This window comes from Fistularia commersonii, chromosome 8 (assembly GCF_037954325.1).
Source record: "Fistularia commersonii isolate RoL2024-O1a breed Wild chromosome 8, RoL_Fcom_v1.0, whole genome shotgun sequence".
Lineage (NCBI taxonomy): Eukaryota > Metazoa > Chordata > Actinopteri > Syngnathiformes > Fistulariidae > Fistularia > Fistularia commersonii.
Window position 1 is genome coordinate 13,127,911 of NC_141291.1, and position 16,494 is coordinate 13,144,404.

Below are 16,494 nucleotides of genomic sequence, written 5' to 3' on the forward strand. Positions count from 1 at the left end.
CACAAAAAAATAAAGTGTGAAAATGTTGTTTTTTTTTAGGCCAAGATGCTAATTTATACCGAAAGCAACTGTTGTGATGAGCATTTGTAAGGGTGAGACACACCATTTGATCATTCATTAACCCCATCTTGCCTTGCTGATGTTATTTATGCTCAAGTAAAATGTAGTTTCTGCCGGTTATTCTATGACTCAGTAGCCCCCCACCCCCGGTCCCTGGACTGGTACCGATCCACGGATCATCTCATACCGGTCCGCAAAGAAAATCTTTCTATATATTTTTTTTAATATTTTTTTTCATTAGACCTTCCGGATCTTATTTTGAAAAACAACCGTTTTTTGCAGTCTACTGCCGCACTTAATATTGTAATTGCCTAATAAAAAGAGTACACGTTGTATTCAGATTAAATACTGTGAACAGACAAATGTTTTTAGTATTTGAGCCCCCGTGTCTCTATACTGGTCCATGGTAACATTGCTGTGCATAAAATTGGTCCCTGGTACAAAAAGATTGGTGACCGCTGCTGTGACTGACTGTGCAGTCTCTCAAATTCGTGAAAAAGTACCTCATGAGTTCTATAATGTCTAAATCATTGACTACATGTGCCTGGTTCAAGCTCTGCAAGCTGTAAGGGAGGGTATTGGGACACCACAGCCACTGAGCTAATTCTCTTTGTGCAAGTTCCCTCTGGTAATCATGAAAATTGAAGAGAACAGCAGTGGGCTGTTTATGCAAAGCAAAGCAAAAATGGACACATGGATGGATGTGGGTTTTGCATTCACCACACACATTGATTAATGACTATTTCTGAAATAATTTCATCTCTGCTATTCCCACACTTAAATGGATTAATTTCACAGTCCTCAAAGAAAAAAAATGTTTTTATCACATGTGTTGCAATGATGGTCACCATCAGGTGGTGTGGCAACAATCATCACACAGTTGCTAGGTAGACTTTTGCAATGGCCTTGTTTCTCTACTGAAAAACACACAAATACCTGAATATTTCATCAATCAAATGAAATTAATTCATCAAATGTTCTCTCAAATGTATATATGCCTCGCATTCTTAATTATAAATACACTGCTGAACATTTCACTAGTGGTACTCCTGCAGCCTTTTCCTCCCATTGTATTTTTTTGAATGCTTTATTGCAATGTTCCTGTCCATGGCAGAATGATTGCTTTCCTCGTGCATTATTCATAGAAAAAGTTTATAGTATGATAGAAATAATGCATTGAAAAAATCCAATTATATTATTATGGTTGTCTTACAGGCTATTGTTTGTTGCAGTTTATTCACTTTCAAAATTTGCTCAAATTATAGGACATCTTTTTCCCCAAATGAAATATGTGTGTGACTTAGTGTACTTGTTATCCACATTTTCTAATATAACTATATTTTACACTTTGGATTCTTGATCTAATATTTATCATGAAGTACATTTTTTAATGAATATTCCAAAAGGATGGGTACATGTGACTTAACCAACATGTTTTTTTCCCCTGTAACAAATATTACATTTCCACTGAAACGTTTGAGGTTGCTTTTATATAGGGAAAGACATTTCATGGCCTCTATACTGGAAAAATATCAACACAACTGCTAATGTACACAGAGGTGCTTTTTAACTTCAAGCTTGCAGACGATGGCTTTCTTTACTGCCTTAGCTCTGGTTTGCTGTCCTTACAACCAATTAGGCTCCACTGTCAGGAGACTTTAAACATTGCTTAGTGCACTGCTACTAATTCTGTGTTGTAATTCAGAAAAATGTCTGCTGGAGCTGATCATTTTCTATGTCTCTCTGCTTCTATCATCAGACCACAAAGTGAACATTAAATGGTAGCTTTATCGTTTTGGACAGACAAACCGCTGGGCTCCTACCAGCACTCTTTGAGAACAGCTTTTATGTGTATTCGATGATAGTGAAGGAAGGTCGCTTTAGCTCATTTTACATAGAGTTTTTTTCACTGGAAAGTAGTATGGCTGTTCTGCATCACTGTCAATAAGAATGTGCACAGAGACAGAATTGGGGGACAAATTATTTTTTTGCAGCCCTGGCAAAAGATTGATCCAATGCTAGATCTACATCTGCGTAAAAGGGAAAACTAGAATGGCTATAGAGCTAGCAGCAAACAAAGATGACGCATTTCTTGCTTCTGGCGCAAAATGCTAGTAGACTATACGAATATAAAAATGCCATAGAATTTACGCGTCTGTTTGATTCTAGAAAAACAAAACTTAGTAAAAGTAGGGTCAGAGTAGTGATGATATTATACAACCTTAGGGCAAATGGGTTCTATATAAAAGTTCAGGATTACTTAAGATTTACCACACTAATCACAACCTCAGCCGACCGCTTATGACCTTCTGGAACAAGTATCAGTGTCATTGATTAATTTATTTGTAATTATTACTTAAAATGAGAGCAGCTTGTAGCTTTTTTCAAGGATTTTAGGGATTAGCAGCATCATTAGCTCTCTCCAATAACCTCTCCACATCAAATGTCCCCTTTATGGTGAAACACAGAGAAAATGATTTATTGACATAAGCGTCCAGGCTGCAGTGCTCTAACCCCTTTATTTCGAATATGACCTTGCAATGCATCTGCTGTGAAACCCAAATAAGATCTAACCAGCCTCTTGAGAGGAGGGAGATAATCTGAGTCTTCCACAATTATTGATGGGTGAACAGTTGGCTCAATGTTCCCATGAACATAAATTGATACAGATATTTTGCATGGCTCAGCTATTAGCAAAACCGGAATGCACAAACACATAATGTCACATTCTTACTGTAATGATACATTTTGAAAAACAGTCATAATTTCAGAAGTCTAAATGTTGTTTAACTAGTTATATCCAAATCCACAAAACATGTACTACTATTATGTTTCTATTCAGTGCTGAGTAACAATGCACTAACAAAACTATGCGGAGAGCAAAGTGTTCTTGCCACTGCTTACAATAATAGTGCAGTTTATTGTCCATATGAGGAAATTCACAAGGGAGAGTGTAAATAGCAGAACAAACTAGAGTGCTATATACTACAAATCACAAACTCAATGAAAGCAATACAAGGTAGGGTTATAAAATGCTCTACAGTTAGAAGCTTGAAAAGAGTCACTAAGTTAGCAAGTATCTTTGCCAATGAAACTGAACAGATCCTCTCACTATCTTTAATTACACTATCTGTGTGATCTCGACCAAATTTCTCAAATTCAAATTGTGAGTATCATTACATCATACATCACTCATAGAGTGAAACACATTGGTGAAGGGGAATATCCACATGGCAAATGCCCGTGCCTCTGTCCATGCAGGCACTATAAGAACCCATGCCACCTACAATCTGGAAGGCTCTCTCTTATCTGATTATGATTGTTGGGTAAAGAGGATTTAGGTGGTGGTGCCTAAATACTAGGCTGTACTGATTAGAGGCCTAGTGGAAAGCTTATGTAACTATAGGAGACGCCAGAAGGGGTTGAAGGTGTGTATACCTAAATGACAAACTCCACCGCTCAGCTCATCATTATCTCTTGCAAACTGCAAAATGAGAAAAGGCAGTGAAATAGCTTTCATAGGGTGGTCATGAAATCAGTGGAGGGTGACAAATACAAAAATCTGATTACAAACACGCGCAAGGTCATCATCCAGGGGGCCTTTTACAAATAAGTAAAAAGTAACTAAATCCACATGGCTGACAAGCTAAGAGCATTTCCTCCATAGAATGCCAATACCTATTGATTCAACCAGCTGCAGACTGACCACAATTCATGCGGAGTTGAAAGGACGATAAAACAAGCTAGAAGATCTGCTGCAAGGATGTGACCGAGAGGCACACAGAGACTTGATGCCGCATGAAGGTTTCCCCCTCACATTTCCCATCTTCTCTCCACTACATCTCTGACTCATCTAACTACATCACACAACACCAGATTCTTTCTTCGCTTGGAACAAAGCGGATGGATAGAAACCCAGAGGCTGTCTGTGCCGGCCCAAGACAGCAAACAGCTTTGGAGTAACATTTGTATTTTCCCTTTGCTGCTATCAGCCACAGTTACTCGCATTCTCATGAACGGATAATACAAAATGTATGTGTGCATTTGCACTGAAAAGGAAATAAAACCGCAATGCCTCTAACGAAGATGGACACTTAAAGTGTCTGTTAACGTACCGTATTATATTTTATACACCCCCCCCCCCCCCCCCCCCTTTGCATCATTATCAACAGTATCTGTGGTGCAGTGTCTTTGGCTGCTTTCGAGCGTGGGAGGACCAAACAGCACTTGTCTGTGCAGGCCTTGCTTAGCATTCCCACTAGCTAGACCAGCTTATTAGATAAAGGAGAGAGTAATGGTGCACATCCACATTAAGAGCAAACACAGAGCTGGACATGGCTGATGCCAGGGTCTACAACAACAAATTGAAAAGCCGAGTAGAAACACGAGTGCCTTGAAGTCCGAATTATTTAATTATTTTCCCAAAATATGTTACAGAAGCAGTTTTTTTTTCCTCTTTGTACATTTACGTTCTCATTAGTTAAATATTTTATCAGTATTTTAATAACTTGAAAAGTTTTTCTTGACACTATGTTGGAACACAAGTAACACTAAAACATGCTGGTCTTGCAAATCTGGATGATATTTCCTGTGTGTGCACAGACTAAAACCAAAGGTCTATGCAAAACAGCTAATAGTATTGATTTGAGCATCCATGAATACAGCCTGTCCAACATGTCAGTGTTGACACAATCACTAAATCAACGGTTCTACCGCAAGAGGTTACATGCAGCCCTGTTTATTACGAACCGGAAAACAAGTGCGTCTTAATCACGTAATCACAATTCTAATGGCTTTGACAAAAGATACTTGCAATGGAAAACATAAAGGGGGTTCAAACAACATTTGGGAGTTGTGTGCACCAATAAATATCTCTTCAGTAATGATTATTGCCCACACAGGGAAACATTAAAGCAGTAATCACTATGATCCTATATGCAACAGCAGACCCCATTAAGCATTTGGATGGTTTGTATATGGCTTCTTTGTATGAGCTCTTGCTAAGTGTACTTGCACTACATCTATACCCTTGACTCACAGTAAACAACAGAAAGCCAGGGCAGCACAAACCCCTCAAGCTCTATATCATGGCAGACAATCTACTGGATGCAGTGAAATGACGGCCAATCTTAAGAAAACAAGGCACAAAAAAAATCCCTTGACATTTTTTACAACATTGCCACTCTAATATTGCATCACTTAGAGGAATATGGTGGTCTTTCGTCCTTGTTTATTAAATCTACCATACCGGTAAGTCCTTCCAGCTGCTGACTTGACTTTTATCTGTTTTATCTATTTATCTAATCTATGAATCATTTTTCTGATTTTACAAGTCTGACATTGTGCTTTTAGTGGGGAGTTCATTCCCAACGTCATGGCATGATCACTCATTGATAATCAGCACCAATGATCAGCACCGCAGCTGATTCATGTTGTTATATATTGTCCGTATCAGCATTTTATTAATTTCAGGTCCCTTTTTCTGATAATTTTGTAATTCTGGAAGAGTTAGTCAAAAGAAGATCTACATAATTATCTGTTTGGTTTGTAGAGACAAATACAGTTAGACTTTTGCATTGAGATTCTGAACACATTGCTTCCTGCATGTGTTCCCTGGGAGATACCGCGCAGCACACACAGTATCCTAAATCCTCAGAGCCTACAGGTGGATGCAGGTTAGAAGTGGCACTGACTAATACACTGTGATGCAACATGAGAGGTACTGCCAGGCGAAGGGAGTGATGGGAAATTCTGCAGTTGAAATTAACTGCCAAACTGGAAGCTGATATGGAGGCTGAGGCAGGTGACAAGTGTAATAGCGGGACTGCTCAGGCAGACAGTCTCAACGAATGTTCCATTTACCGAGGCATTTAGTAATATGTTAAACCGTTTCAAAATCTATGTCTGAAGTTTCAAATGTCAAACAGTTTCGTTTATCGTTTTATTTTTTCCACCTGGCATATACTTTCCACACAGCAACGTTTGCGCAAAGATTTAACATATATTTCCACTGAGTATTGCATTAAATATTGTGCTCCCATTCTCCGTTATAATCATTCTTAGTTTATTCCTGATGCTTACAGTCAAGTCCTTTCCCACAGAAAGCCTTATCACTATCTTATCAATGTCTGACACTCTAATGTCAACATTTGGATATTAAAGGACTTCAAGTTAGAGCTTACAGGAAGGTGTGTATCTTTTCTCCCATAAACACTCACCTGTTACAAAAAAAAAGTCAAGCCCCTGACATAATATGTATTCCCGCTCATCCTCCACACAGAGTGGGGCACTCAACTCAAAGTCACACAGTTACACACAGAACCCACTGCATTAGCTGTTGTCCTCTTTCTTTGACCATTTCATTCATTATTCATTGGAAAATGTTTTTGCAAAGATCCAGCTCAGCATCCTGAGGCATAACTTACATGGCTGCATCTCTTACATCATTCACTCTCAGGGCTTTCCTCTCACTTAACTTGTGGTTTTCTCAAAATGCTGTTTTTCTGCACCTGGTCTCTAAATGCTCCGTTGCCACACATCGAGAGCCTTTGCAACTGTTATCGCTATTGCATGTAAGCCTACCTTGATTGACCCTGTTGAAAAGGTCAGTTCTCTCATGATTAACCTTTACTTAAGGGCAGAGAACCATGGGTGCCATAAACTAGCACTAATACCTGATTAAGTCAGTAAAGAGGAAAAGAAAACAGAGACAGGGGAAGGGAATGTGCCCACCACAGGACTACGTGATTGCATTTGACAAAGTGCTCAGGTTGCTTCATATAAGAGCACGTAGCTGCGTACCAGCCTGGTAATGGCAGTACTTCTGTGAAGGACTTTCTAAGGTACAGTTCCTGCTTCCTAAAAGGCTTTCCCGACCTCAGGAGGCTGCCACCTGGCAATCGAGCAGCTGTAGCAGTCTATTTCCAAATGAACTCTGCGCTGTGGATAACCTGTGATCACAGCACTAAGCCACTGGAGTCACGTTCATGTCCTCCTCAGAAGAAGAATGTCAATGCAGTCTGAATGAAGGTGGGATTTTCACACAGGCTTCCCCTTACATAGTAATAAACAGGTCAGCAATAATGAGTTGCATCTGGGGCACAAGGGGCATCTGGAGATTTAAATCACTTTAAATATCATACAATAAATGACAAAAACTCACTGCTCTCAGCAGAGTTTGATTGAAATGAGATATTGGCAATATTCGTATAACTGATTCATGCGATATACAGATTCTCCGCTCCACAGTAACAAAATCACTAGATGATTCCAAAAGGAAAAACCTGTCAACAGAATCATATGTTGTGTATTGTTATATTCACTCAAGCAGATTGGCTCTGGAGAGGAGAAAAATTTCCAGCTGGAAAACAATACAGCGCATAGCAGCAAGTACACATGATCATGCACGGCATTTCTCCCTTCGAATTATGTTACAATTGTCCTGCACACACACGCACTCAGACTCAGACACACACACACACACACACACACACAGACACACAAACACACACACACACACACACACACACACACACACACACACACACACACACACACACACACACACACACACACACACGCACAAACACACACACACGTGAGAGCCTTGCATTTATGATCCTGTGACATGGAATATAATCCTGGTCAGCGCTGCACTGGCTGATGAGATCAGGACACCGGAGACCCAACGTAAATAATCAGTGATTGGATTTTTTTAAAGGCTGACCTCCCTAATTATGGACAGTCAGAGTAGAGTGGAACATGTAAGTGAAGTAGCTCAGAGGTTATTGCTTTACAGGGACCACTGAAACGGTCTATGATAAACAATAAAAGCTACACTCGATGATTGACGCAAAAATCGACACAAATCACATATATGCATATATATATATATTTATATATATAAGTGTATATATGTATATATAGGTATATATACATATATATACCTATATATAGATATATAGGTATATATCTATATATGTATATACATATATATGTAAATACACGAATATATATACGTATTTATACACTTTTATATATATATTTATGTATACATACGTGTGTAGATTTTTTGCGTCAATCATTGAGGCGCATTTAGTTTTATATATATATATATATATATATATATATATATATATATAGTTTTATATATAACCATTTAGTTTTATATATATATATATATATATATATATATAAAACTAAATGTGACAGTATGATGTATGTATATATGAGATGATACAAGTCATTGGCGTATCTGGTTACAACTATTCTTTTGTTTTCCAGAACAAAAAAGCAATATCTTTAGCCTCACCTCAAAATGATGGTATTTTGTCTAATTAAGTTTCTGCTCCTGCAGCAGATCCACAAACTACTGAGTTTCAAATTTCACTTTGCACTTGCTTTTTCTTGATATAAATACTCCAGACTGCTGATTTCCTATTTTCTAAGACATCCACAGAAATGTGTTCACAAACACACATCCTGTAAACTCATCGCAACTACTGTTGCTGTTTTTCCATGTAAAAAAAAAAAAAAAACAATGGCACAAAAGCCCTTGTGAGCATTCATATTAAAAGGGTGAGCTCCTGATTTTGTTAACAAGTCGAAGTACGCCTTTAAGAAGGGCTGCTTGTGCGTTAGCATCCAAGGCTCTGAATGTGAACAGGAAATGTGAGATGTGGGTGGTGTGATCGCACTTCCAGTTTCAGTGCCCTACCTTGGCAGCCACCGAGGAGCTGGGCTTCTCCAGGAGATCCCACAGCTTCTTCCTCTTGTCCGGGCAGCAGGTGTTATCAAACTCTCCCTCTCCATCCCTCTCCCTCATTGTCTCTGCCTCCCTCCGCAACTCCTCATTCATCTGCTCCTTTTTCTGGTGGTAACGGGCCTGGCAGCAGGATTCCAGGTAGATCTCATCGATCCCCCAGTAGTCTAATTCCTGGCCAAACGAAAGGGCACACATCTCCTCCATCATGTGTAACTTGCCGGTGCGGTAAAAGTTCAGAATGGAGGTGAAGGCGCCTGGGTGACGGTCAAAGAAATACTCGTTCTCATTCAGGCTGTAGTCGTCACAGACCTCCATCAAGGACTCATGGGTGTTGCAGTCCCGAAGCTTACCGAGCCGGGTTCTTGGTAGTCGGTCCAGAGTCCGCCACAGGACCTCGTGATTGAGACCCCCTACATTGAGGCGGACTCGACGGGAGCGGGCTTTGGTGCGGATGATATCAATGGGTTCAGGCGGAAGGGAGGGAGCGGTTCTGGTGTTTGAGGGCTTGAGCCCCGCTGGTCCGAGCTTCTCAGCCATGGTGACGGGAAAAGGACTTGAATGGGAAGATGTTGAGATGAAAAGATGAAAATGAAATAAAGAAGTAAAAACTAAAAATATGGGTTATGTTGGATCCTCTTCAGACAAGTCCCTCCATGGCTGGGAAAACAGAAGAGACCATTTGTTGACGACCGAACGACAGCTTCGATATCAAACATTGGACAGATGGTACATTATCATGAAGAAACCCGTAACAGCGGCAGCGACGCTGACATGTTCCAACACGGTTCTGATGTGGTGTTAAGCAGGATCAATGATTTTGTTTTAACGATCAATACAGCTGCTTTTCACCCTCCTTGGAGCAGCGAAGGGGGAATGAACTCCTTGTGAACCTTCACTTTCTATCTGGCCATAAGTAAAATGAGACTAAGTGGTAGATCAGAAGGGAAATTAATTGAAGGGAGGCTTCAAACTTGAAATACCTGTGTGTGTGTTGCTTTTAGTTGATTAAGAGGAAAGGGCTTGACAGTCATTTCCAAAGTCTTATCTAACTTGTTCACATCACCCTCCCACTTCACATTGATAATTATGGACACCACAACTCACAGCCCGAATTTAACACCCTGATTAAAAATCCCATTAGCCTTAGTAAGACATCATTACTATTTGACATTTTTCAAATACTGGAGTCTTTAATAATTCACAGCTAATAGGTAGTAAGAAAATGGTCCATATTCCTCCTGAGCAAGTTTGTCAAATTTATCTAATTATTCATGCAAGAAGTGCCGGAAAGTCTTATTTCCTTACCGTCCTGTTGCAAATACGAGCGCATGTTTACACCGAGGGACGTGAAATAGCATCACACTCACAATCCACGGGAAAGTACTTTTCCTGCAGACCGATACCGTTCAAATATTGCTGCAGACCTGTTACGCTGGAATGTTGTTCAGAGAGAGGTTTAAATCCCTAATAATCCAGCACGTTATTTAAAAGGACATAACATCTCTTTTTTTTGTCTTGAAGTAGTCTTCATCTTTTCATGTGGTGCGGAAAGATAGTCAGCCTCACCGTGACGAGATAAACCACCTTTTGCATGCAAACTCCTCTTGCTGCTCCTCGGGGGAGTAGCGGATGGTGTGGGACCCGGGATCCCCCCCACTAGTCAAGCGGCCACGGCCAGGAGAAGCACTGCGCGGACGCGGCGCACAAAACGCGCGTCCCACATTTTGTTTAAATTAAAAAAAAAAAAAAAGATAAAAAATAGAAAGAGTGGAGATCGACGTGTTCCGGAAGCATTGACACAGCCTGGACTAATTCAAGGCTGTTCCCCCCCCCCACCCCGCCGGAACAACGAGAAAAGAGTCGTGGGAAAAAAAAAAAAAGAAAAAAGAAAAAACCGAATCACGGACGCCGTGCGCGTTAAAAACAAGGCAGCGGCAAAGGAAGGCAGAGCTGCGGACCGGAGCGCAGCGTCCCGCGGCTGAACGCTCCCTCAACTGCCGGAGCGCTCGGGCTGCTGCTGCCGCCGCTGCGCCACCGCGGAGGTGGAGAGCTGACTGGTCAGCAGACCTCGATCTTTGGACCCAATAAGAGCAACAGCGGCTCCATCGACCCTGAGAGCTGGCAACGGATTCGATTTCAATATTCGTTCGCGTTTAATTCCACGTGAGGGGGGGTCGACGCAAAAAACAACAACAAAAAAACAACAAAAAAACAACAACAAAAAACAAAAAAACACACAAAAAAAAAAAAAAAACTTAGACTGAAGCACTAATGCAATATTGGAAATCAACACTAATCACTTTTTTGGGGATCTTCATTTTTCTCTCCTTTTTTTTTTTTGTTGTAAGAACTCACACTGCGCGTTACAAGGCACAGTAAATAAATAGGTAAAATAAAAAGCTGAAACCTCAAAGGAAACAACAAACCTGAGATTAGAGATGGTCAATTTGACCCGTTCCATGTAACCCGATCTACAGAAGACAAGGTGGAACAAACCCTTTTTCCTGACTACCTCTGCAGTACATCTGCGATAGAAGAGAGGCAGAAACTGTACATCTCTTTGTTTCTAGTAATCAAAACCCATCTTATCTTTTTTTTTTTGCCATCAATATATAATGATCCCCTAACTCCCTTGTCTTAAATGAATAAATAGAAATATTAAATTATGTATCCCTTATTATCTCTCACATCATTACCTGCTAGGATTTCTCTCCCTGGTCTCACTTCATGTAAATATTGTTTAATCATGCGATGATATTTCCCTTGTAGATCTCATGTGTCTGTTGAGAATTTCCCCTTAGCCAAGCAGTTTTCAGAAATTTGATTATACACTGCATATGTGTAATTGATTTCCCAGCCACGTCCATTCCTTTCAGGGACAAATGATCAATAATGCTGCATTGACTAAACCGCCTTTGTGTGCATGTATGTCTTGTATGGGCACTGCCGTTGAAGGTTAAAGGCTTTGGCACGATGCAGGTCTCATGTACGGTTCCGTAGATGAACAGATTGTGTCCGGTCCCAAGGTACTTTAATGGCATCTCATATGGACCTGATGAATTATTTGAATGTGGCGTCAGCTCTCTGGCCGTCCTGCAGATGAGCTACCATAATTTCTTTGCCATGCAAATTTGATGTGACCATCGCAAGCAACATATAGGAAAACATGCATTTACAGTTAAATGCATTTTCCTTAAATATTTTCAAAATTACATTCATATTTTGGATTTTAGGTTTCAGCAAACAAATTTCAACACTTCAAATACCAGATCTTTTCCTTTCGACTCGGAAAAAAACCCAAAAACATATGAATATGCAAATATTCTTCATTTCAAAAGATGAGCCAGACGAAATGTGTCTTCCGCCGCAGAGGCTTCCATTTCTATTTACTTCTGAATGATAGACGTCGGATGGGAATCGGCCTCAAAATAGGTGAACATTGTCAACATTCATGCCTCAATACATAGACTTCTTAGAATATGATTTTTGAAGAAAAAACACTTTCATCAGTGGAGTGGTGTCAGATATTATATATAGCAAAGCTGTACAGACAAGAAAAGAGAAAAAAAAAGTCGTATTTTTTGTGGGAGCCGGTGCGACTCATTTCTTTCATGACGTGACATTTGAGAAATACAGGCAGAGAGTTGTGACAGAAGTTATCATCCAGATGAAAAATGACGGATGTAACAGTTGTTGATTACCAAAGGTATAGAGAGCTGATTTAAGGCAGCTGTCCTAATTATTATCAGAGTGACAGTTGATTATCTGTGAGTCGTGATGTATGAGATAGCAGGTGATAAAATAAATAAATAAAGCTGTCATCATTGGACTCTGCAGCTTCTGCAGGAGACACCTGTGTCCTGTGCTGTAAATATGATCGTGCCCCCACCTGTATATCAACACCTTCCATGGTAACTCTGAGGTGTTGACCTCAACCTCTGGCTGAAGTAACTCCGGGTGGTAGTCATCACTTGCTTGAGTGCGGATGAAAAAATAGTTTCTTTGTGTTTCCCGGAAAGTAACAGTAGAAATCAAGTTGTGCTTGTTATTGTTGTCCAGTTTTTCTTTCCTTCCCTTTTTTAATTTACTCGGGCATTTGGAGTCGTGTGGGCTGTTGCCATAGCACCCCAAATTATAGACTCGCGCCAAAGAAACACTTTGGGCATTGAAGCCAGATAGACTTACAAGCTTGGGTGGTTGCTTTTTATACCAGTTATTGAATCAACTCTCCGGTAAATTAACCTTTGGTGTTTGTATTTATCACACCAGCTATTACCCCTGTTTGCAGAGATAATGAAATCAGTTTGAGGAAAGTATGCCATGCAGCTATTATTTTGTGCATCAAATCAAAGCAAACAAAGTTATGAGGAGAGGATGTCACGATCTTAAAGGTGGGGAAATTGTATTTGTAAATAGACTTCCCCTCTCTTTATACTCGTATTGCCATCGGTCCAGGACTGAAATGAGTTGCCGGAATATACTGCTCGCCTCATCCCTGAGCTGTCACTGCCTGCTGTATTTTCCCTTTACTATTTGTCATAAAATGTGTCTACTTTACCATCCAAACAATACAGTGGACACTTGCAGCCCACAGCTCCTGTCAGTACATAAGAGCGACACATCATCATCAGTTCAGAAGTCGCTCATTAGCAAGAGGTACATCAGATGCGCGTCAAAGGCCTATTTAAGCGCTTTCTCTGTTGTGGGACCTTAAATGATGAGGTTATGCAGATGGAAAATGAATTCTTAATCCCATTTTACAGCGAGACGGTGTGTCTCCTAACTGAGCACATTTAAGAAATGTGGATACTTGACTGTGAATTTCTGCAGGCGCAAAAGAGCAAAAGTCACATTCAGTCAACCATAATATGCATTCACTTTATTCAAGCTATTAATAGAAAACTGCAAAAGATGTGACTACTGCAAGCAGGCTTTCTCTCCCACTCGTTCTCCACAGCCTGCTTCCCGGTGCACTATATTTTCTGAGCTTGGCATGGTTAAGTTCCCAAAGGTTATTTATTATATTGTGAAAAGAGTTGGGGAATGTCCATGGCTGGCTTGCAGAGAGATCCCCAACTGTGAGCTTGAACACTTTGTAAGTACGCCATGGTACAGTAAATACAATTGTGTAGCAGTGTGTACTTTTGTGTTGTCCCTGTGAGCGAGGAAACACCATAGCAGCAGCCTGTTTATTCACTTTGGCTATTTTTAGCTGCTGGCCATGTCAAGGTCCACACAACCACCATCCCACAGTGGGAAGCATGGCCTTCAATATAACGGCCTACCACAGACCCGAGTCATTAATCTGTGTCATCTCTCCATTCATCCTGTGAAGCACACCTGTTCAACTCTGACACCGCCACCATCATCTAACATGTCAAAAATACATTCAGGACAATGTGCGGTGTCCTAGATGGTTTATTGGCATAAGTCTGTTTTATGTGGCTTTGTAACTTCAGTCCTGGTTCAAATCCGACCAAGCGCCCTTATAATGTATCATCTCTGTGTACCTCCCTATGTTTATTGGCACTGACTCCCATCAATCAAAGCAAGGGGACTGTGTCCAGAAAAACAAATTGAGAGGAAACAAATATGCACTCTGTTTTATGTGTTTATATTCAGTATGTTGTGCTATGGTGTTTTACCCATTGTTTCTTTTAGCCGGGGTTAAACAAATATGATTGATTACTGCTCAGCTTTGCAGGTTATTTGCATAATACATTCAGACCAGGGATCACTAATTGAATGGGTTTTGTTTTTATTGGGATCTTTATTGCACACGAAGGTCAAGTGTCACTCACACAATCATGCAAAAACCTCCTGTACAAACATACAGAAAAACATCGGAGAATAGATAGACTCAGCTGTCAATCACATGCATCAGATTCAGTATCTAAATTATATGAAATCGTGCTATTCCCATTGGTATTCATCAGCGTGAATATGAAAACCCAACAGTATTCAGACAAAGTGCCTCATGGCAGTATCGCACCTTAACCCAAAGTGCTTGAGGCAACATGAGGATGTAAATAAAATCCACATGGTTTAATTGCTATAAAAACACCTGGCAATTGGACCGGCTACTGCTGTCAAGAGCCATCCTAGAGGAGTAAAAGGTGATGTAACCAGGGCAGTTGTGGTACCTCATCAGGATGACTGATGTCTCTGTGTTGTTCATTAGAGTGAAAGTTCTACCTGTGGAGTGGCTAAGTACCTTTTTCTGTTGTTTTTTGGAACCAGCTCCAAAAACAGAGTTAAAGATTTGCTTGCTCTCAGGCGTCAGCATAAAAATATCTCTCCTGTTTTCCCCTTATTCAAAACTCAACTGTTAGGATTTTGACCCACACGAGGAAATATTATTGCATTACACCTATCTCAGCTACCAGTTGCATTAAGGATTGATTTTAATCGGCCCCAAAACCAAGGAGGAGAAACCTTGCTCTCAGTTATTTGGCAGATTTGTTTATGCCATATGTTCCATTCTGCAACATGGACACCTAAGATGCATCATTTCTGGCATCCAACAATGCAACTTTAGGCATAAACATGACAGATCATTTGCAGTTCGGACTCCCAGACACTGGAATGGTCTGCCTGAGGGGTTATAATCATTTTATCTTTTGAAAGTCTTCTGAAAAATGAAGTTTAAAAAGGAGCTTGTTGCTCATTTTTTTCTTTTCCTTTCTTTTGTTTCCTTTGTGTGTGTTTTGGTTTCTCTAGTTTTTATACCTTTCATGTTTAGATGTAATCCAATTTTTTTTTACTGCAAAGTACTCTGTATCTATGGTTTGAAATGTGCCAAATAAATAAAGTTTTATATTTTAGGGGCCTAACTTTTTGGATGGTCGAACATTTTGGCAGTATATTATACTGTTTTTATTTTATACCATGTCTATATTTCTTACTCCAGGCCTCAAGCTCTGTCCATATAAAAGCCAAGGAGATGCACTTATTTAAGAGCATGTCATGAGCTTTCTGTCCTGATTAAATTTGGTGAAGGTTTGCCGTAATTTTCTGATCTGCAATGTTAGCATGACTTTAATGGAGATGTCCATGAACGTTTTGAGTCATCCTGGTCATGGGTTCTTGCAGTCAAATCTTGTCGTAGCAACTGGACTTGATCAGTCTTTGGAGATGTTTCACTTCTAATCCATCCAAGTGGCATTTTCAGTTTACAGTTTAGAACGAAAGAAACTTCCTGGATGAGAGGTGGAGCATATTTGATGGATATGTTTGTACATTCTCATGATGTGTAAGAGAAGATAAATGGAACTAGATTAAAGACACGTGACTGAGTTTGTCAATCAATCGGGGTAATGTATGATTGAGAGTATGATTTACATTTCACATCAGTCATACAGGACTGTCTCAGAAAATTAGAATATTACGATAAAGTTCTTTATCTTCTGTAATGCAATTAAAAAAAACAAAAATTACTTTTTCACGATATTCTAATATTTTGAGATAGCATTTTTGAGTTTTCTTAAGATGTAAGCCATAATCAGCAATATTAAAATAATAAAAAGGCTTGCAATATTTCAATTGATTTGTAATGAGTCCAGAATGTATGACATTTTTGTTTTTGTAATTGCATTGCAGAAGATAAATAACTTTACCACAATATTCTGGTTTTCTGAGACAGTCCTGTATTTTTGATGCATACTACTGAC

General features: G+C 39.8%; 1 protein-coding gene across 2 annotated transcripts in view; it reads right to left on the reverse strand.

Annotated features, from left to right (window-relative positions):
* The window catches only part of kcnb2b (potassium voltage-gated channel subfamily B member 2b), an 85,338-nt gene extending 74,619 nt beyond the window's left edge, over positions 1 to 10,719 (reverse strand). Inside the window, exons 1-2 of one of the 2 annotated variants that reach the window (XM_086151248.1) lie at positions 10,391 to 10,719; positions 8,777 to 9,481 (exon numbers count right to left, since the gene is read on the reverse strand). In XM_086151248.1, the coding sequence (XP_086007374.1) occupies positions 8,777 to 9,361 (585 nt within the window). In that variant the 5' untranslated portion in view covers positions 9,362 to 9,481; positions 10,391 to 10,719. The remainder of the gene's footprint in view (positions 1 to 8,776; positions 9,482 to 10,390) is intronic. The other variant, XM_086151249.1, reaches the window with a different exon arrangement.
* Positions 10,720 to 16,494: the final 5,775 nt, after the last annotated feature.